Source organism: Notolepis coatsorum, assembly GCF_963971535.1.
Source record: "Notolepis coatsorum genome assembly, chromosome: 14".
NCBI lineage: Eukaryota > Metazoa > Chordata > Actinopteri > Aulopiformes > Paralepididae > Notolepis > Notolepis coatsorum.
The window spans coordinates 111,521,816-111,545,412 of record NC_140178.1 but is presented as its reverse complement, the minus strand read 5'-3'; the positions used below and the strand labels follow the sequence as shown (position 1 = coordinate 111,545,412).

The 23,597-nt window shown below is 42.7% G+C and overlaps 1 protein-coding gene across 1 annotated transcript in view; it reads right to left on the bottom strand.

Moving 5' to 3' along the window:
• Positions 1-11,169, bottom strand: part of LOC311240065 (ras-related protein Rab-5C-like) — a gene marked incomplete at its 5' end in the record, with an annotated part of 57,417 nt that extends 46,248 nt beyond the window's left edge. The window contains one exon of the mRNA XM_084328580.1: positions 11,004-11,169. Coding sequence (XP_084184706.1) covers positions 11,004-11,169 — 166 coding nt within the window. The remainder of the gene's footprint in view (positions 1-11,003) is intronic.
• Between the last annotated feature and the right edge of the window lie 12,428 nt (positions 11,170-23,597).

Sequence of the window (23,597 nt, the reverse complement as noted above, 5' to 3'; positions counted from 1 at the left end):
GTGACTCACTTCTTCAGCGGTCATCTTCTTGAACTGGTCACATTGTGACAACCAGTGTTCCTTCTCGCAGTACGGGCACACCATCTTCCACTTCTCTTTCATCGAGGGGGTACTGTGGTTCCTGCTGCTCGGTACTGATTCTGATTGGTGCATGACAGTCACCGATCTTCGGCCATCGTTTGCTCTCCTAGGTCCCTCTCTGGAGCTGGGTGTGCTCCGCACGAACGTATCCAGCCGTAGGCTGCTGACTTCTCTCGCCAGGAAGTCGGCTAGGTCTAGGAGGGATGGCTCGGGACCGTTAGGATCACGGTGGTCTCTTTGTCGCCTGAAGCGCTCCTGTCGGGCGGGCGGCAGCTTCTCTAAAATCCTCTCGACGTTCGAGTTTGCGTATAGTTCGTGCATACCCTTTTCTCGTTGCGCCCCCAGCATCCCTACCAGGGATTGTACTTTGATAGACAGGTCGTCTAGTGAGCGATTGTCTGTTGCTGGGGGTAGGCGGTCGATATGCCTTATCTCTTGTATTACGTAATCCCATATACGTCCATACCTTTGGTCTAGTGCTGCTAGAGCCGCTGTGTATGGGGTAGTAGAGGTGGCATAGGCCAGCGCTATGTTGTGCGCTCTGGGCACTTTCAGGTGCTTCAATAGGATGGCATTCTTGTGGCGTTCATCAGCTACATCCACCATCATTGTCTCTAAGCACATCCGTAGCTCCGTGTACTGTGCTCGGTTCTCATGGGTGAAGTCTGGAAACGTCGGTGTGCCAATGTATGACGCCGTGGATGGCTGGCACATCGGTGAGCGTTGGAAGAGAGGCCTCCTGGGCGAGTCTCCTCTTACGCCTCTCGGTGGGCTAGTACCGGCAGGGTACCATGGCCCGCTGGTCCAGGTGCTATTCCTCGGGACTGGTCATGCGTAGTGCTCACCCGTGAATCGAGTCGGGGGTCTGTAGCGCAGAGCCATGGGGGTATAGCCTGGGCTGTACTGGACCTCCTGGTCCTGTGGAGTAATGTGCTGCTGTCGGGCTTGACTCTCCTCTTCTCCCTCTTCTTCCTCTGCCAGGTCTTCTAGATCCTGTAGTCGTCTATTTAGCCTCTCCGCTGTGTCCGCCGTTCCTTCCTTGTAGCTGGGTCTCACTTGGACCGGTCGGGGAAGGAGTTCGGAGGGGGGTGTAGGTTCTCTCTGGTGGTCGGGCTCAGGGTCGCTTAATCGGTTAGGGGAGGGTGCCCTTGACCTGTGTCTTGACGAGGCCCTGGAACCCCTTGTGGAGGGAGGGGGTGTTGCCCTGGTGATCAGCTGCTCCATTAGCTGCGCTTGTAGTCTGTCGCGCTCGGCTTCGCGCTTGGTGAGATCTGCTTCTCTTTGGGCACCGGCAGCGGCACGCTGGGTGTCGGCCCGGTCTCTTGCCATATTCTCTTCCGTCTGAAGGCGTCTCAGCTCCAGACGTATGTGCTCTTCTTCGCTCTGTTGCTGTGCTTGGAGTCGATCGCGTTCACCCTGAAGTCGATCGCGTTCGGTAGAGGCTGCTAGGGTGGCGAGGAACGCCTGTGACAGCATCCTCTCCGCCTCGCTGGGGGAAGATGCTTGTTGAGGTGAGCCGCTCCTGGCAGTACCCGTTGGGGATGCGTTCCCCTGCGGGGAGTCCTGGAGTTCTATCTCCTCGGCGCTCTCCTCATCTTGTTCCGTGCAGAGTTCCATCTCTGAAGGGTTGTCTTCCTCCCGGAGCTCTTGGGGGACTACTTCTTCGGTCTTGGCGGGGGGTAAAGTTGTGTCAGTTCCCTCCTGGTCCCCACCGTGAGCTTGGTCAGTTACATTAGAACCCACTAGGGCCTCTGTGGTCGGGGTATCCTGGTTGATAGGGTCGGACATAATTTTACTTTCTACTTTTACCGCGTTTACCGTTTGTAGAAGGCTAGGTAGTATACTGGCAGCGTAATCCTCTAAGTACTGAGGTGGCTGTCGTCTACGCTGCGGGCGTTCTACTTTAGGAGGACCGTTTCGTGGAGTGTTCATTATAGGCCATTTCAATATTAATACCACTATATTAATATTACACTAATTACCATCCGGCTCGAAGGACCAATTGTAACTGAGGGGTACAATTCCCTGACTGTATTGATAAGTATGGTATCATTAAACCACTACCGCTTTATGTACTTTAACTACTGGCCATACAGTACACGATATCTAAATATGATGAACACTTTCCCACAATGAAATCGGGTCCACACAAAGGTAATAATCAAATATTTAATATATAGCAAAGGGTACATATAATAGTTACTATTACATTTATGATTTGAATGCACTTGTAAGGCAAATGAGTACTCGTAGGCAAATCAACACTGAATGTCCAATCTCGGGTTACGCAGGAAGCAAGTATACAACCTGGCTCTTAGGGAATTATAACGATGGCACACTTAATGATTATAGCTGGATATACTGTAGGGGTCCTCCCGGTTGTAAGCCGGTAGGGGGGGTAGGAGAGCCGTCGGCAGTATCCCGTCTGGTCAACGATGTCTAAGGAGACTTCAAGTACAGAAGACAGTGCAGTAGAATCTTGATCCACAGATGAATACACCTTGGCTCTCTTGTAGGCTGTAGCTGTAGCTGTAGCTGTAGGTCCACAATGAAGAAGAAGCGAGGCGACCTCAGTCTGGTCTGAGCGCCGTCTCACCTTGACTCCTTTCGGGGTAAATCCAACACTCACCGGTGTTGGCGATTATCCGTTCCACAAATCAAAGTACCAAAGCAAATATATATTCCATGCCGCATAGGGCTCAGCAGTCGTCGGGTAGGTAATCCAATGTACAGGTCCACTCGGTCCTCGCCTAGAACTCCTCGGATGAAAGCACCACGTGTGGTCTGCCCAACCTGGTTAAGACTCTAGATAACACGAGGAAGCGATGGGGATGCTGCTCACTTTAGAACTCTAACCGCACGATGCACCATACATAATAGACTATTATTAACCTAATAGAAATACGTCGCACTCGACGGTACAGTGCCAAACTATGGCAATTCAGTTATTAATTCGCACGAGGTCTCAATGCTATTCTAAGGCCAAACAGGCCATACTACACCGCACGCGGTATCGTGGGGTGAGGCTTCACGTTCTGTTACTTAGTTGGGTAGAAGGGTAAAGGACTAAGGGATAAGAGGACTTCTATATTTACTTGCGCCATATTTATATGCACGGTGAACAAATAGTGCCACTCTCTTTTCGGTAGCCGTATTCCTGCGCAGAGCCGGGGCTAGTAGAGACATGTCTCGTCGGTACCATTGAACTTGGCTCCAAGGGGCTTGTCTCCTGGCGCCAGTTCCTTGTCCAATAAGAGAATGAACTATTATGGGCTATAGTAGACTAAAGGGATATTCCGTGTATATGTACAAGGAATATACAAGGGATATCAAACGATATACAAATACTATTCAATATATATCCATAAATAAATATATATATTCGGTTTAATCTGATCCTTCACAACAGGGAGGGTATCCCTCCATTAGGGAGGGTCAGGGGGGCTCGGTCCTTTCCGGTCTGATGGTTGTTGGGGGCTTCAGCGGGGTACATTTGTCGAGCTTCTGGCCATAGGCAGGGTGTTCCATAGCTTTATCTAGCCTCCCTGATGTCCATAGGCAGGGTGTTCCATAGCTTTATCCAACCTCCCTAATGCCCATAGGCAGGGTGTTCCATAGCTTTATCTAGCCTCCCTATTGTCCATAGGTAGGGTGTTCCATAGCTTTATCTAGCCTCCCTATTGTCCATAGGCAGGGTGTTCCATAGCTTTATCTAGCCTCCCTGATGTCCATAGGCAGGGTGTTCCATAGCTTTATCCAGCCTCCCTGATGTCCATAGGCAGGGTGTTCCATAGCTTTATCTAGCCTCCCTGATGTCCATAGGCAGGGTGTTCCATAGCTTTGGTGCGTAATTCGTGGAGGCTGCGTCCATGATTTTCTTTTGGCTATTGTTAGTTGGAGACAAGGCACTATAGTGTTCCTCATCATCTTGCTGAGAAAACAATTAGAGACGCTACGGCAGACCCCGTTCTGTGGACCATCACTTCAGAACGGAGACAGAAAAATGGTAAATTAATATAACAGCTTTTATCCAAAGCGCTTTACAATTGTTGTTCCTCACATTCACCCATTCACTCATGGGTGACGGCGGAGGCGACCATGTGAGGTGCAAGATGCTACTACAGGGACAAGATGATACTACAGGGACATAATGCTACTACAGGGACAAGATGCTAGTACAGGGACAAGATGCTAGTACAGGGACAAGATACTACTACAGGGACAAGATGCTAGTACAGGGACAAGATACTACTACAGGGACAAGATACTACTACAGGGACAAGATACTACTACAGGGACAAGATGCTAGTACAGGGACAAGATGCTAGTACAGGGACAAGATGCTAGTACAGGGACAAGATGCTAGTACAGGGACAAGATACTACTACAGGGACAAGATACTACTACAGGGACAAGATACTACTACAGGGACAAGATGCTACTACAGGGACAATATACTACTACAGGGACAAGATACTACTACAGGGACAAGATACTACTACAGGGACAAGATGCTAGTACAGGGACAAGATAATAATAATAATAATAACTTTATTTGTATAGCACTTTTCATACAGAGGTTGCAGTTCAAAGTGCTTCACAACAGTAAAAAATACAGGCATAAGCGAGCATAAAAAGATAGACAGGTAGAATCACAGTGTTTCACATTAGGATCTAGCATCCCAATAGGCTCTCCGCTTACAGTTTTCAGTAACACAAATAGTAAAAATAGTTTAAAATGATTCAGTTTAAAAATAGTAAAATAAAAATAAAATAAAATTAAATAAAAATTATAAAATAGAACGGACATAAAAAATACAGGCATGAGCGAGCATAGCAAGATATGGCAAGTGACAACAATGCATAAAGTTTACAGACAATCCATGCTGATTGATCTGCCATAAGCAAGTGAAAGTTTACAGACAATCCATGCTGATTGATCTGCCATAAGCAAGTGAAGATTACAGTCTGTTCTAACAAACCAAACTGCCATGTATTAAAGTTTACAGACAATCCATGCTGATTGATCTGCCATAAGCATAAGATTACAGTCTGTTCTAACAAACCAAACTGCCATGTATTAAAGTTTACAGACAATCCATGCTGATTGATCTGCCATAAGCATAGTGTTTCACATTAGGATCTAGCATCCTAATAGGCTCTCTATTCAGTAATTAAAAAGTGCACTAACCGACGGACATACAAATAAATACAGGCATGAGCGAGCATAGCAAATAATAAGAATAGTTTAAAATGATTCAGTTTAAAAATAGTCATCAGTAAGAAGTAAAAAGTGCAATAACCGACACATGAATTTGATAGGCAGTGTAAAAGAGTAGGCAGGGTAAGAATAAATACAAGTTGTGTCAGGATATCCCTGATGTTTCCTCTTGCCACTAGGTGGTAGCAGATATCTATCAGTGAAATGCCTGAGCAAAGAGATAGGTTTTAAGCTGTCTTTTAAAGATGTCTAGCGAGTTGGCTTCCCTGATGTTTTGGGGTAGTTTGTTCCATAGTTTTGGGGCATAGTTGATAAAGGCTGCATTACCGATCCTCTTTTGACTGCTTCTGGGAGCCTCTAGTAGTCCAGCAGCTGATGATCGCAGTGTTCTTGCTGGTGTGTAATTTATTAGAGTGTTGGCGATGTAGCTAGGTCCCTGTCCATTTAGAGCTTTGTATGTAAGGAGAAGGACCTTAAAGTCAATTCTAAATGTTACAGGAAGCCAGTGTAAAGCGGCTAAGACTGGACTAATGTGCTCTCTCCTTTTGGTTCTAGTTAGCAGTCGGGCTGCAGAGTTTTGGATTAGCTGAAGCCTCTCTGTGGTTTTCTTAGGGAGACCTGTGAAAAGTGCATTACAGTAGTCTAACCGGCTAGATATGAATGCATGAATTAGCTTCTCAGCATCGTTCTGATTAATAAATGGTCGTACTTTTGCTATATTTCTGAGATGGAAGAACGATGTTTTCGTCACTTTGCTAATATGAGAATTGAAGTTCAGTTCTGAATCTATGACAACCCCAAGACTAGTGACCTCAGATTTGATCCAAGGGGTTAGTCCCCCCAGGTTCTTTATTAATGTTTCTTTTTTAGTTTTGGAGCCGATAATTAGAATTTCAGTTTTGTTCTCGTTTAGTTTCAGGAAGTTCTTACTCATCCATTTATTTATTGCCAGTAAGCAGTCTGTAATGGAGCTAATCGCTGTATCATTTGGTTCAGCAGATATGTACAGTTGTGTATCATCCGCATAGCTATGGAAATCTACATTATGTTCTCTGATGATATCACCCAGCGGTAACATGTAAAGGGAGAAGAGTAAAGGACCTAAGCAACTCCCTTGTGCAACTCCATAGTTGTTGTCGTATATATCAGACATGTGATCTCCTAGTTTAACATAGAATTTCCTCCCTCTGATGTATGTTTTAAACCAGCCTAGCACATGGTCTGAGAAACCGACATGGTTTTCAAGACGATCGATTAGAATATCGTGATCGATTGTATCAAATGCTGCACTGAGATCTAACAGGATAAGGATGGAGATCTTATTCTCGTCAGAGTTTAGTCTGAGGTCACTGATTATTTTGGTGAGGGCAGTTTCAGTGCTATGATATTTTCTGAATCCTGACTGAAATTCTTCTAAGATGTTGTTTTCTTCAAGAAAGGAATTTATTTGAACTGAAACTATCTTTTCAAGTACTTTACTAATGAATGGTAGGTTGGATATTGGACGATAATTTGCCATTTCATTACTATCCAAGTTAGGTTTTTTTAGTAATGGCTTTACAACTGCTGTTTTAAAGGCATCCGGGAAAATACCAGTCCTAAGGGAAGTGTTTATGATATCTAGCACAGGGCTTGAAACAAACACTATTAAATACCCGTTTGAAGAAAGCTGTAGGTATAGGGTCAATGTCTGAGGTGGAGGAGTTACATTCTGAGACAGTTTTGCAGAGTACATCTAATGTGATGCAGGTGAAACTTCTCATGGTTACATTGCACGGTTTGCCGCAATCAACTTTATTTCCATCATGAGTAATGCTGGCCCTGATCAAGGTTATTTTGTTGTTAAAGAATAGTGCAAGTTCTTCACACTTAACCGTTGATGACTGAGGAGGTGTAGGGGCAGTGTTGAGTAGTACATTAATAGTGGAAAAGAGGATTCTGGAGTTTCCAGCATTTTCTGTAATGATTTTAGAGAAGTAATCTTTCCTTGCTAAGCGGATGGTTTTATTATAAGCAGTTAAAGCATCTTTGTATATATCACAGCATATGGTGGTTTTTGTTTTTCTCCATTTTCGCTCCGCTGCACGACATTTCCTTTTTTCTTCGTTGACCGTATTATAGTTTAACCAGGGCGAGGCTCTAGTTTTCTTCTTTTTCGTTTTTAATGGGGCGACAGAATTTAATATAGATGACATTGCATCATTGAGATTTTCTACCATTTCATTTAGAGAGCTGTCATGATTGTGTGCAGGTTCATGTAGTCTGATAAGATCAATGAACTTTGATTCAGCTTTGTCGTTTAGGAGCCTCTTTTTAACTATGATTTCTTTTTTTGTTTTAGTAAGGGTTATTTGAGTATCAAAAAATATACAGTGATGGTCGGAGAGAGGTAATTCAGTTATTGAGATATTTGTTATGCTTAGCCCAGTTGTTGTTATAACTAAGTCTAGTGTATTCCCAAGCCGGTGAGTTGCATTTGTTATATGCTGTATTAGGTCAAAGCTATCCAGTAGATTTTTTAGTTCCATAGTTTTGGAGTCTGTTTTCTTATTAAAATGGATGTTCAGGTCTCCATTTAGGATCACCTTATCATATCCGGTAACACATAGTGAGATCAGTTCAGAGAGCTCCTGTATAAATTCTGGTGAGTGTCTAGGCGGGCGGTATATTGTGACAATAATAGTTGATTCTGTTTTTAGTTCAATGGCAAGATATTCCATTGACATGAACTCGCCTAGTTCTGTGATTCTAAACAAGAGTTTTGAGGAGAAGATTGCTGCAACTCCTCCGCCCCTTTTATTTTTTCTGGGTATTTGAAAAAAGTTATAGTCTGGTGGACAAGCTTCTATCATTATTGATGTAGCTGTGTCATTATTTAGCCATGTCTCTACTAGGCAGATGCAATCTAAGTTATTTTCTTTAATCAGATCATTTACTAAGAAAGTTTTATTATTCAGTGATCTGACATTTAGGAGAGCTAATTTTATTTGTTGGACTTCTTTAGAGGAGGTCTGCTTTGGCTTGACCGTGATGGCCCTGAGGTTAATAGCAGGTAAACGCATTGATGGTGAATATTTTTCACCATGCCATTGGCTGGTTAGGATTACTTGTATGTTTTGAGAGATGGCATGGCAATTGTGCTATTCTGTACCGTACTGACTGTTCTGTGCTTTCGGGGACATTTGATCAGACGAGATGGCCTTGTTTGATATGGGGGGGGACGGGGGGGACAGGACGTCTTGTGCTGCTGTAATCCGTGGTGAGATTGTGTCCTTCATGATTATCTCTCGTGCTGGTGTGAGCTTAATATTCTTGGAGGCCATCAAGGCATGACGCATGTTTGCTGATAGGAGCTTTGAACCTAAGCGATTTGGGAAGAAGCCATTTCTTTGAAAACGTTCTGGGTTATTCCAGAAAACATTGAAGTTGTCAATGAATTTCAGGTCGTGTACGAGACATGCAGCCCCTAACCATGAATTAAAATTTAGGAGTCGACTGAATGCTTCCTGTCCTCTGCTAAAGCATGCAATTGGTCCACTGTGTTTGTGTACACAGACTGATGTTTGTCTAGTGTGTTCATTAAACGTGTGAAATCGTCTTTCAAAGTCTCTGTGCCAGTCTTCTTTCGCAGGATGTCAAACGATCCAGAGTGAATGACAATTTTTCTTATTCCCGGTCTGATTAGTGTTGGAAGTTTTTCGGCCAGCTCTTTGACAGATGTATTGTCTAGACAGATATTTTCTGTGTTTGCCATCTCCACATACCTTGTTGTGGAATCTCCAATCAGTATACAGTCTATTTTCTGTGTGAGGTTAGCATTTTTCTTTCCAACAGTTTTGGGGCCGTTTGTTTTTGGGCTAGGCCTAGTCTGCCGGTTCTTTCCACAGTCATGTGGCCTTGGTGAAGCCTCGTTAGCCTTCTCAATAGCCGGCATGTTAACGCTGGTCCCGTACCTTCGGCGTTGGCTACCGCGACGTTCTCGGTGCATGATAGTCTCTTCGCTGTTAGCCGTTCGCTCGGTCTGGGTCGTGTTTGCTAGCCGTGTCGCTAGTGGCTCTGTTTTCCTCGTCGTCTCGTCGTTAGCGTGTGCTCCGATGTGCCGGCTGTTAGCTTCGCTAGCATTAGCGTGAGCTCCGGCATGCCAGCTGTTTGCTTCGCTAGTGTTAGCGTGAGCTCCGGTATTCTTGCTATTAGCGTCGTTAGCGTGAGCTCCGTTTCGCCCGCTGTTTGCTTCGTTAGCGTTGTTAGCCACGCTTCTATGTCTCTTTGCTTTGGGTGTTGATATGCATGTTTCTGAGAGTAGGTTGAAACTATTTCTTGGTGGTACCGGGGGTGAGGTCCTGGTTCGTTTTTTTCTCTTTTTTTCCTTGACGGTGATCCACTGCTTTGGTCTAGCTCCTTGGTTGTGCCAAGGACCGTCTTTTGGGTGGTGCTGTTCTGTAGCTGCTAGTATAGGCCAGGTTTCAATCATGGTATTGTTGGCTATATTTGTAGTAGCTTCAAGCATAGAGTCAAGGAATTGCTCATTCTGCTGTATTTGGTACAGGGTAGAAACCCGAGCCTCCAGCTTTACAATCTTCATACGCATCTTCAAGCAATTAGTACATTCTGTGGGAGAGCCGAGTCCCGGCATATTCCCTTATTTCCTGTCTTTTCAGGTTAGGCTAAACTGAAGCTAAGCTAAGATACTACTACAGGGACAAGATGCTAGTACAGGGACAAGATGCTAGTACAGGGACAAGATACTACTACAGGGACAATATGCTAGTACAGGGACAAGATGCTAGTACAGGGACAAGATGCTAGTACAGGGACAAGATGCTACTACAGGGACTAGATGCTACTGCTGGGACAAGATACTACTGCAGGGACAATATGCTACTGCCGGGACTAGATGCTACTGCAGGGACAACATGCTACACCTCCACATTGCCTGTGGTGCATTTTTTCCTATTGCTAGGTTTTAGTGAGTTTTTCCTTACCTTCGTGTGGGGTATGTCTGGGAGTGTTGCATTTATTTTGCATTTATTTTAAATGTGTTGGACTTCAAGGTGTTTTTGTTTTGTTCTTGACTTATTGTGATGTTTCTTCTTGACTGGTTTAAAGAAGACGTGTCCGGCCCATGGTGACATTAACGTGTGCTGTCGGGGGGGCAGGTGGCGCACGGAGATTACGTTCGTCACCAACACCGGGAGACACTGGACTTGCCTGTTCGAATCCAGCTCCCGGCGTTGCTATCAGCTTAGCTGGCCTCTCACACTGATACAATTGGCTGTATCAGGGGGCGGGAAAAAGCTGAAGGGTGGGTCCTGGGCGTTGTGGACAGCGACCCCTACAGTTCGGTCGGGGCGCCTGCTCAGCAAGGGTTGGAACTGAGGAGAGATAGTGTGGCCTCCCACACGCTACACTCTCCCCGGTGAGAACCTGCGCGGCCAGGTTGGCCTGCCCCAGGCTGCACATGCGTCGGAGGAAAGCATGTGACAGTCTCCGGTCTCCCGGACCAACAGTAGGGGAAAGTATGCAACAACCAGGAAGGGTGGGATGGGAGAAAAAATCGGGAAAAAGGAGGGGAAGAAAGATAAAAAAAAAAAAAAAAAAAAAAAAAAGTGCTGTCGGGCCTTACTAATACATTTGATTTGATTCGATACTATAAACTCGATCACCAGACGACCAGCTCTCCCCCCGCAGGAAGACGACTCACCTCCGATGGTGCCCTTCTGGCACTTGTGGAACTGGTCCTTGACGTAGCGCAGCACCAGGCTGGTCTTGCCCACCGCATGATCTCCCAGGAGGACAAGCTTGAACTGGCAGATCTTGTTGCTTGCCGCCATGACGTTGGTCCGCGCCGGGCCTCCTCGACCTGCCATGGTGCGCTGTGCTGCTGGGAGGAGCTTTGCTCGGAGAGACGTGTCTGGAGGGTTTCGGGGGCGACTCTGGGCGGAGGCTCGGTGCAGGGGGGTGACGGAGGTGCGGGTGGGTCGTGAGGTTTGACCGGGGCAGAGGGCGCTCCAGAGGAAGAGAGGACACGTCACCTGTGGGAGCTGGAAGAGAGGGGACATGAATGAAGGCAAATTGAGAATCATGGAAGGTCTTTATATTGCCAAGTAGTTTTACACATACAATGAATTTGATTTGGTCGTTTTTGGTGCGACATTAAAGGACAGACGATTACGGTAGAATAAAATCAAATGGAATGTAAAGCTAAATTAAAATAGAAGCACAATAGAAAATAATAGAATTATAAAATAAAATAGACCAGGGCTGTACGATCTAGTATAATACACTAATTAGAATAGAAATTGGAGAACAGTTCCTATATACCTACATATAACTATGATAGCATGTACAATAATGTTATATAATATATATATAACTATTCTGAAAAGGTGTAGCAGGTGCGACAGGACAGGTGATTGCAATAGCAATGTAACATATTTTTGATGCATTTCGTTTCGTACTGGAATGATCGTGCACGGTGCGGCTTTTGTTCAAAATGTACTATTCTTCAATTTCCATCACAAATGTTTTATACTGATACAATGTGCAGTTTTTATATTTACTGGATTAGAAATCAAATGTTGAAGTACCATTGATGACCCATATAACTCTGATAGCATGTACAATAATGCTGTATACGGTATATATATGTTTATTCTTACCGAGTATATATATATATATCCACATCTGTCTGTACATACCTGCATATAATCATTTTACATATCTGTAGATACTAGATCTATATCTGTACATTATCCCTTACCTACTCTTACTAGTTACACTGCTGGTCAGTAAGACTTACTACCATAGTGTCTTTATACTGTATCACTAATACTACAACTCTGTACATACATCTGATTAGCAATATTACTCGGTAGTACTCATTTATATATTTTATACCCAGTTTAATCACCTGTACATTGTATTATTACTGTTGCACTTTACTGATACATTTGTACTCTGGTTGGATGCCTAACGTCTTGTCTTATTGTTATGATTTGATATGCCTTTTTTGCCTAACTCTATGTACACTCTCAACGTGATTGTAAATTAGGGAAAACCTCAGTTGCCTTTCGAGTTTAAATAAAGGTTTGAAACTGAATTATAAACAGCTGCGTTGTCTGTCACGGTGTCCCGTCTGTTGGTTATCAAGGTCGCAGTCGAAACAGACTTAAACTTGTGCTCAGGCCAAGTTTGTACGTCAGAAGGGCAACTCAATGCTCAAAATACTTCCTCGTTCCTCCTTTCAATTGATCAAAAAAAATTGGGCTGACTGTCTAATAGAACAAGTGTAATCTTGTTATGGAATAAACAGGTGACTAATAAAACACTTGAATGTCAAAATAACATCCTCTAAATATTGTTTGTGACGTCTAACATACTCGTCTATAAGGAAAGAGGTCAGTTTTCTGTCCTCGTGATGAACAGTCAATAAGGAAAGTGGCAATTATTATTATTTTTTTTAACCAAGGTTCTTTTTCAGGTTATTACTTTCGATAAGCAAATGACATAGAAACCTACATCACGTTGTACTTCAGCCAGGGTTGGCCTACACAGATAAGAGGGTTATCATTCAATAATATTTACTTTGGCCAGTTCTTGTATGAGGCAGCATCTAAAGGTGCTCCATAGTCGAGCGGACCGTACACGGAGCAGACTCCCGCAGGCTCAAAACTGACCCAAAGGGTACTCAAAGCAGACCCAACGCAGAGTCCAAGTGCGAAGCTCCTATTTTCTGACGCGCGGACGTCCGCGGCGCCCACTTGGTGTCACACAAACTGGCGCGAGGTGTAAACTGGTGTAAACTGGCGCGAGACATGTAGGAAATTGGTCCGCGGAGATCCGCTCGACTATGAAAGCTCAAAGAGTCCAGTGGACCTCCGCAGAGTCCAGTCCGTGTACAGTCCGCTCGACTATGGGAGTACCTTAACTCCTAGACCTTGTCCCACATGCCGGATGAGCTAGCATGATGCAGAGTAAGCTAGCATGGTGACAAAGGCCATGTGCTTCTACTCCACTAGATCAACTGTGGTCAAATCGTCATGGTTGATACATAGAAATGTATTGTTAAAACATTACTAATTGAAAAAAGTAGTAGAACGCGCTCACCTCACTAGACTTGACACTGGGTGCTGTAACCTCTGATATCATACATAAAAAATAGGGAAACAATGTCCAGGCACGCACTCCAGGTTTTTCCAAATTTATTGGCAGCCTGTAATCATGACGTTTCGGTGTGAACACACCTTCTTCAGAATGGCTTGCATGAAGCATGAAGGGTAAGTGACCCTAGTAAATACAAGTCAAACAGGAAGTGACAACACAGGAAGTGACAACACATTCCCACAAGAGATTGCAAAAAAGTACAAAATACCACTTACAAGCACAACCTTTTCAGAATTATGTAAATCAAAAAGAAAGCATGTAAATAAAAAAGAAAGAAACAGTAAATCACAAAGAGATATATCTATATATAGTTATATATATATTTTTTTTATACAGAGTAGGCCTACATCTTAAACTCTAAACATAAACACTCATGACCCATATAAGCCATCTTTCAATTATAAATATAAAGAATGATAAATGAAAATAGTAAACAATCAAATGAAATGAAATAATCAAATGAAACAGGTCAAAACATTTTCCTCATTGAGGCCTCTAGGCTCTAGACAATCTAGAAAATGAATATAGAAGCATTCCCTTTGTAGCAAGAGCCTGTCTCTGTCGCCGCCTCTTGGTGGTCTCAAGACCTGCTCTATACCCATGTATTTTAAGCCAGAAATATCATGTCCTAACTTATTAAAGTGCCTTGCAACTGAAGACTTCTCGTCATTTCTTCTTATAGAACATTTGTGCTCCGAAATTCGATTTTTAAAACGTCTTCTTGTTTTTCCAACATAGTAAAGGTTGCAAGGGCATTTAAGCAAGTAAACAACAAAATCAGAATTACAGGTAATCCGGCCTCTAACAGCGATACTCCTACCAGTACTTGGTTGTAAATAAAATTTCTCTTTAATCATGCCATGACATTGGGTACAAGACAAACATGGAAAATTGCCATTTGGAATATTAGCCATAAAATGGGTCAATTTTTTGGGAAAATCTGTTTTAACTAACTGGTCCCTTAAGTTAGGTTGCCGTTTGTAGAAGTATTTGGGTGGTTCCTGGAACACACCTCCGATCTTAGGATCTGACTTTAAAATGTACCAGTATTTGTTCACAATATCACGCATATCTCTAGAAATAGGGCTGAAGGTGGACACCAATGCTACCGAGTTGCTTTTTACTTTGTCTTTATGTGTAAAAAGGGATTGTCTGTTTATCTGTTTAGTTTTATTAAGAGAATTCTCAATAAGGGCCTCACTATATCCTCTAGATCTAAAGTTCTGACAAAGCTCCTTGGCTTGTGTATCAAAAATGTCATCTGTATTACAGATACGTTTATATCTCAAAATCTGACTAAATGGAAGGCTCCTCTTGAGCTCTGGTGGGTGATAACTGCTATAATGGAGAAACGAATTTCGATCAGTCTCTTTTTTGAAAACTTCGGTATGGACAATATTGTCTCTCTTTTTCACCAATACATCAAGGAATGCTATGGAATGTGAATCATAATTCATAGTAAACTTAATAGTCTCTCTCTGAGAGTTGAGAAACAAGTGGAACTCTACCAGAGCCTCTTTAGTGCCTGACCATACAAAGAATAAATCATCAATATACCTCCAATAGGCTTTAATGTGTCCAACATATGGATTATTATTGAAAATACATTCAGACTCAAACTTCGACATAAAACAGTTGGCCATATTAACCGCTACCGGGCTGCCCATAGCTAGGCCTCTTTTCTGTAAATAATATTGATCCTGAAAACGAAAATAATTCTTATTAAGGACTTCCTGAGTCAATGATATTAATGCCTCAGTAGAGGGATGTAGCTCTATTCTCTGATCCAAATAATATCTACATGCACTTAACCCATCAATATGTGGGATGCTAGGATATAAACTAGAAACATCCATAGTACACAAAATATCAATAGCTTCTATACTGCACTCATACAGCTTACTTAGAAAGTCGGTAGTGTCCTTTAAATAACCAGGTTGTGCTGCAGCCAATTCTTTAAGGTGTGAGTCAACAAATTTTGAGATAGGTTCTGTAAGTGACCCGATACCAGCCACAATAGGTCGACCTGGTGGGTTATGAAGATCCTTGTGAATTTTGGGCAAAGTGTAAATAATAGGTCTTACTGGGTTATCATTCACCATGAACTTAAATTCCTTCTCAGAAATCTCACCCTCCTTAAGAAGGCGCTTTAGAACCTCTTTGATCTCAAAAGAGAACCGAACAGTTGGATCTGTGCTTAAAGGAATATACACATCTGTGTCTGCTAATTGTCTATTTATTTCAGCAACATAGGAACTCTTATTCTGTACCACTAAGGCCGAGCCTTTATCGGCCTTCCTGTACACCAGATTATCTAACTGCATCAATTCCTTAAGTGCTAGTCTCTCTGACTCAAGCAGATTAGGGAATAATCTAGTTTCATTACTTTTCCCACATAGAAGCATAACTTCATCCTCCACTAGTCTACAAAATGTGTCAACTGATGCATGATTAATCTGTGGAGTGAACGTGCTACGAGGCTTGAACAGTGTTTTAAATGGTCTATCAACCATGTCCAATGAACTGACTTCTGGCAGCACTGTGCTTCCAGGAGTAGAATAAACAATATTTTTGTCGACATCTCTAGAATAAAAAGCTTTAAGCTTAATGTTCCTAAAAAACTTAAACAATTCAACCTTTGTAGTGAAACCGTCCACCTTACGAGATGGTACAAAAGAAAGTCCTTTGGACAGTAGTTTACATTGGGAGTCACTGAAGTCTACCTCTGAAATGTTGACTATGTTTGCCACCTCCCCCTGCGTCTTCGGGTTGGAAGCTCTCTTGCCTCGTCGGGTCTTCCTGTGCCTCCTCTCCCTGGTAGGGGAGGAGAGGAGCCTGGCTGAAAAACCTTCCGGCTCCTCGTGTAAGGGCCGATCCTTTCAGGTCCTGGTTGTGTCTCATCTGAGCTCAGAGCAGAGGAGGAAGAGCCAGGATAGGGCCGAGCCCCAGCCTGGTGTGCTTGCCTGCGCATACGTGTGTGTATGAAAGTCTGTGAAAGCCAAGGGTAAACCCTATTGGATTCATAGTCCTGCGTATCTCTTCGGCGTTTAGCCTGTTTATGTTGCTCAATGTCACGTTTATATTGTTCAATTTTTGCTGCACAAGCCTCCTTAATGGCCTGCAGTTCCTCTGTGGGGATTGACTCACACATGTCAACCTCCAGTGCAGTAATCTCCTTGCGTAAACTGTCAAGCTTTGTGCTTTCATTTTCGATAATTAAAAGCATCAGATCTAAGGAACACTTATTCAGAATAGTACACCAAGTATCACAAAAAGCAGGGTTCTCTCGACCCAATGTGGGTTCCTTAATGATACGCAAACCTCTAGGAATGATGCTGTCCTTCCAGTACTGTGACAGTGTGGTGCCGTGCAATAAGGAACGAGTCTCTCTCTGTCTCAGGCGCAACAGAGAACAGGCCTACTCTGTATAAAAAATATATATATAACTATATATAGATATATCTCTTTGTGATTTACTGTTTCTTTCTTTTTTATTTACATGCTTTCTTTTTGATTTACATAATTCTGAAAAGGTTGTGCTTGTAAGTGGTATTTTGTACTTTTTTGCAATCTCTTGTGGGAATGTGTTGTCACTTCCTGTGTTGTCACTTCCTGTTTGACTTGTATTTACTAGGGTCACTTACCCTTCATGCTTCATGCAAGCCATTCTGAAGAAGGTGTGTTCACACCGAAACGTCATGATTACAGGCTGCCAATAAATTTGGAAAAACCTGGAGTGCGTGCCTGGACATTGTTTCCCTATTTTTTAAAACATTACTAATCAAATCTAATTTAAATCAAGCACTCCATCATTCTGCGAGTTTGCTCTCTTAAGATTTCAGGGGGTGGGGGGGGGACGGGGACGATGACAACCAGGTGAGGGGTGTGAGGGGGAGAGGAAGGGGAGGATACAGGGGGGAAGGGGAGGTGTTAAGATGCCTTAAAAGGGATCTTCCACACTACTTATAGAAACAATCATGCCTATTTCCTACCGTATAGCACAAATGCCTATCCAACCTCAAAATTAACAATTACAAATATATATATATATATATAGCAGGGGAACCGTCTGTGACTATAGAAAGATAACATTAATAAACCAGAGTGGACCTGACTGAGAAGAATGTGAACCATTTCACCACAGTAGAGCCAACTGAGGCTCCATAAGAGTCAAGAGAGCCAACCGAGGCTCGATAAGAGTCAAGAGAGCCAACTGAGGCTCGATAAGAGTCAAGAGAGCCAACCGAGGCTCGATAAGAGTCAAGAGAGCCAACTGAGGCTCGATAAGAGTCAAGGGAGCCAAGTGAGGCTCGATAAGAGTCAAGGGAGCCAAGTGAGGCTCGATAAGAGTCAAGGGAGCCAAGTGAGGCTCGATAAGAGTCAAGAGAGCCAACCGAGGCTCGATAAGAGTCAAGGGAGCCAACCGAGGCTCGATAAGAGTCAAGAGAGCCAACCGAGGCTCGATAAGAGTCAAGGGAGCCAACCGAGGCTCGATAAGAGTCAAGAGAGCCAACCGAGGCTCGATAAGAGTCAAGAGAGCCAACCGAGGCTCGATAAGAGTCAAGAGAGCCAACTGAGGCTCGATAAGAGTCAAGGGAGCCAAGTGAGGCTCGATAAGAGTCAAGGGAGCCAAGTGAGGCTCGATAAGAGTCAAGAGAGCCAACTGAGGCTTGATAGAGTCAGGAGAGCCAAGTGAGACTCGGTAGAGTCAGAGCCAGCTGAGTGACAGAGATCCAACTCTAAATATTTCAGAGTTCACCGATTATCTGTAACTACAGGCCATCTGAACCGATACACCGTCTCCATTAGAAACATGGAAATAGAAATCAGAATCTTGCCGTAGGGAAGGCAGACGGGCGTGAATACAGAGTCAGTTGGCACCGTTAAGGCCCTGTAGTGAAAGTGTGACTAATGACATGTAGAAGAGGAACTGATAATCCTGACAAAAACGGAACATTTACATATATATATTTTATATTTTTATAAATCTACACATTTTGGTCCATGCGGCCTACGTGACAGCCGTGCACAACGACAACGGGTTTATATACCATCCAAAACACGTCGGTTCTTTACATCTGGGCCCGAAGGCGAGCTTTGTGCAGCTTTGTGAATCTTCACCAAAAAGAAAAAAATCTAGTCAAAACATTCAGTGATATGATACGCATGAGGTCAGCCAGCTTCTGCTTGGTCAGAGGGACAGGAAGCCTAGTTCGGCTCAAAAGCAGGAAGTGAAGATTGCAGAAAGCCGTGGCACGTTACACTGAAAACAACAAGGCTGGCCTGTGGTCGAAACACATAACACTCTTACAGGAGGCTACGTCGATGACAACAAGTAGCATATTCATAAACGGAGAGGTAGAAGGTTCAGATAAATTAAAAGGAAAAGTGGAATCAATTTACTCTTTAAACAAAATACCTTTATACTCTTATACCTGTATGAAAGGTCACAAAAAAAGTCAATTCTACAATCGGACGGATAACATTTGTGCTTTTCAAACCCACATCGGCAGATAACAACTGTCTGCCGACACCTTGCATCTTTCTTCCCATTATACGTATATAGGCAGGTCCTTAATTATTATTATTATTAAGGTCCCCAGAGTTTGCTCTGAACAGGGTGAATATACATTTTGCTATGATGCCCCCCTAGCTCATGGAATGAACTCCAACGGTCCTTAAAGTTTGAGATTCTCCCCTCTGTTGCAGAGTTTAAAACCTTGATCTCCAACCTTTGTCAATCAAGTTGTACATGTTTTAATTGATTTGTTATCCTTACTCATCTTATTGTTATGATTTTATATTCTGTGTGATTTTATATATACCTTTTTTCCCCCCTTAACTCCCGTATGTACACTCGACGTCACTGTAAATGAAAACCGTGGCACAATACACTGAAAACAAATAGCATATTCATAAAACAGAGAGGTAGAAGGTTCAGATGAGAGCGACAAGAGTAATGAAATCACCACGTGGTTAGAAGACTGCGAGGACAGAGAGGAGAGGAAGCCCACAGGGCTGAGTCCGGTTGCTCTTGGCCGTTTCTCAGCTCCTGGCTGGGCTGGGCCTAATATTCAGCATGTGACAGGGGATTATGGCTGTGCTGAATTTGACACCACTGTATGCAAACCACACTATAGGAGGCTATGACCCCTGCACCGCTGAACGACTACACACCCTAACCCGTTCTAGTGACTGGCTTGTCCTTAAGGTCGGAACAGGGTGAATCTGCATTTCGCTACGATGCCCCTCAAGCTCATGAAAACAACTCCAACAGCCCTTGAAGCTCGAGATTCTCCCCTCTGTTGCAGAATTTAAAACCTTGATCGCCAACCTTCGTCAATCAAGTTGTACGTGTTTTAATTGATTTGTTATCCTTACTTTTGTCTCGCCTTGTTGTCCTATTGTTATGATTTTATATGGCTTTTTTTTGCATGTACAGTCGACATGACTGTAAATGTGAGAAACCTCAGTTGCCTCAGTCGCCATATCGTTATATCGATATCGATATCGATAGAGCTGTTCATCTATTGTTAACATTCTACCGCTACGGACCTCTAAAGTGTGTCTTAGTTCCGGAGGTTCTTTGGCTTCGACGAGGTCTTCTAATATCGATTTCAGCTCAGGTCACCAGACATCAACGGCATCTTCCATCCGGTCATTTAGTGTTTGCAGCAATGTGGCAAAAGAAATACGACCTTTTACCTTTCAGTAATTTTACCTCTGTGCCAACAACATGTTGCCCACTCTGCGTAGCGTTCATAGCCTATTGATACAGATGGACCTGCTGAAAACGCAGACCCCCCCCCATCAACATATTTCTGCCGTTCCATGAGTGGAGACTGGAGAGAGCCGTCTCCACAGACTGAGTGGAGGTGTTGCAATATTAATTATTACAAATGGTAACTGACTGTTTTGATTGACAATAAGCATTAAAGCATCTAGCCTCTAACGTTATTTGAATGAGCTCAATAGGGCTGACCTTCGAATTTTTTTTTGGCAATCGAAGCTTCGGGGCCGAGCTTCGATTTTAATTCGAAGCTTCGAATTAATTTTTTATTTTTTATATATATATATATAAAAAAAAAAATATATATATATATATATATATATATATATATATATTTTTTATATCTTATGTTGTGGGACTTGTACAGCACTTTGGTAAACTTTGTTGTTTTTAAATGTGCGCTATAAATAAAGTGGATTGGATTAATGAATTAAGTAGCCCCTTTCGTGACTGTGACGCAGCCAACACGGCTGTGTGATTTAATTCAAGGTGGATCGCTGTTGTCGTTTGAACAACTTCAGATTTCATGGGAACTACCAATCCCCCAAATCAAGAATGTTTAAGATGAATGAAGTAAGATTTTGATTATTTGAAATATGGCCTGTGTAGACTAAACTATGCACAGAATTATGTCAGTCTACAAGGTCCGGATTCTACATGGTCCGGCAATGTAGACTTTGTAGACTCCACTACAGACCAATTATCAGTGAATGTTCATGCATTTTTAAGAAGGGCTACTTCCACAAAAAAACAAAGAACTCACCAAAACATCTCAGTAGCACCTTATCTAAATGTTCTATTTCATATATGGAGATTCATATTTATTTATGTATTGCATGCATTTCTACATTTTATTTCCTATTTTGTTTATTCATCCCAGTATCTTTCTTTCTTATGTGTGGATACAAGGCATTTACATTCACATTTACATTTAGTCATTTAGCTGACGCTTTTATCCAAAGCGACTTACAAGTTCTGTACGACAGGTCATCAGGAAGGATACAACTCTATCAGCTGAGTAACAATATTCATCAAAGTGTTGCGTGTTACAGTGTAGGTTAGTTTATTAGGACAAGTGCATGACAGTAAGGTTAGTTAGGGTTCGATTCTTTTTATTTAATTTTTTTTATTTTATTTCAGATAATGGTTGAAGAAGTGCGTCTTTAGTCGACGGCGAAATATTGGACGGGATTCGGCTGTCCTAACTGGGGTGGTTTCATTCCACCATTGTGGGGCAACGACTGAGAATATGCGTGTAGGTCGGTGGCACGGTGGTGTAGTGGTTAACACTGTCGCCTCACAGCAAGAAGGTCCAGGGTTTGATTCCCGCTTGGGGACCAGGTTTCCATGATGCCAGGTACCCAGGTGGGGTATCTCCCAGGCCTTTCTGTGTGGAGTTTGCATGTTCTCCCCGTGCTCGCAAGGGTTTCCCCCCCGATAAGATAAACCCAATGGAAAAACATGCACAACAACAGATCGCTAACGCTGTGGCGTCCTTGACGAAGACGGACAGGAGCACTTGGATTGGTCCCCTGGCGCGGCTCACATTGACGCCTGTCTGCTCCCGGCTGCCCTTGGGGGGGAAGGACGACGGGATGGGTTAATCGCAGAGACGAATCGCATCTGCGATCCTAAAGAGACAATGCATGCGTGTGTGTTCCGGTGTGTGTGCTAAACTAACCGCTGTGTGTACCACTAAAACATTGAGTGTTGTTGCATGCCGAATAAAGACCTCTGCAACAAGTCCTGCATTATTATAAATATATGTGTTTGAGGATGATATCCTTCAAACAGGCAATAGTGATGATATAATTTGGGCAGTGCTGAGCTGGGTTCCTTTCCTCCAGTGTATTTGTCCCCCGGCCCCACCCAATGGCCCCATGCACACACACACACACGCACACACACACACACACACACACACACCGAAGTAATAATTAAATAAAAATTTGAAGAATTTTTTTTTTGAAAAGAAATTAATATTAATATATATATTTTTTTTTTAAACTTCGATTTTTTTATAATGTTCGAAGCTTGTGCCATCGAACGAAGCTTCGAAGCTTCGAAGTATTTAAGACAGCCCTAGAGCTCAATAACGTTATACCTCGGGTCGATGGTCTCTAACTACACACCCTCAAGACCCCTTAGAAGTTCGTTCTACATCTTCTGGACGCCTCAGACCCACTCCTATCCAAGGTCATCAAAGAGAAGCAGGCTATTCTGTCCTCGCTCCACAATGGTGGAACAAACTTCCCAGTATGGACAGCTGAAACCCGCCCAATTGTCTGCTAAAAACAACACTTCTTCAATCAATATCTGAATAATAAATATATAAAAAAATACTAACATTCATACTGTCTTTTACCATTATGCACTCTGCTACTAAGGAATCGACCTTGCCTATATTACTACTACCTACTATGCACTAGGGTTGGGAATCAGAGGCCTCACGATACGATATTATCACGATACTTACAGTAAGTCACGATACGATAGTATTGCGATTCAAAATATATTGCAATATGCTGAGTATTGCAATATTAATATTCTGATATATTGTGATTTATTACATTTTTTTCAACTGCAAAGTAAAACGTTGTCAACATGTTTTATCTAATAAAATAAAGTTTTCAGTGTGTTCATCTCACTTCAATCATTTTTATTGCAGCAAATGGGATTTTCTCAAGCAGACAGATGTCAACACTGTAATCTGTGTTGCATGTACCTGACAAACTTTGTATTACAGTCATATTCCAACTTAACTGAATGCACACGTGTGGACTACTGTACTATTACAGGTATTGAAATGAACAATGCAACTTCCTTATACAAAAAAAAACATATATATATATATTAGAGGTGGGCATAGATTCATTTTTTAATCTAGATTAATCTATCTGCAATCCTGGATTTAATCTAGATTAATCTAGATTAAAATGGCTCAAAAAAAAAAAAAAAAATGCCGAAGGCATTCAAAATATGTGTGTTCTACCCAAATAATGACCAGAAGTAAGTCCTTACTTTTTCTTTCCTCCTTATGTTTCTCAGGCCAGGTGGCCCAGTACACCATGAGCCCATCTCCCGTTTCCAAAATGCATTACAGACTGTTTGAAAAAGCTGTTTTGCTATGATAATTGGTAATGAAATATCAAAATAATGTTCAATAAGATGTACTTGTGTTTAATAAGTTGTTTTATTCAGAAGTTAACACAAATACATAATATTACCAGTACAGTACAGTATCTAGCACACTCTCAGGAGCAAAACAGAAAGAATCATTTCAAACTTGAACTATGTGACATGGCTTGAATCAACTGCTCCAGTGGAGTTGCTCAGTGGCCA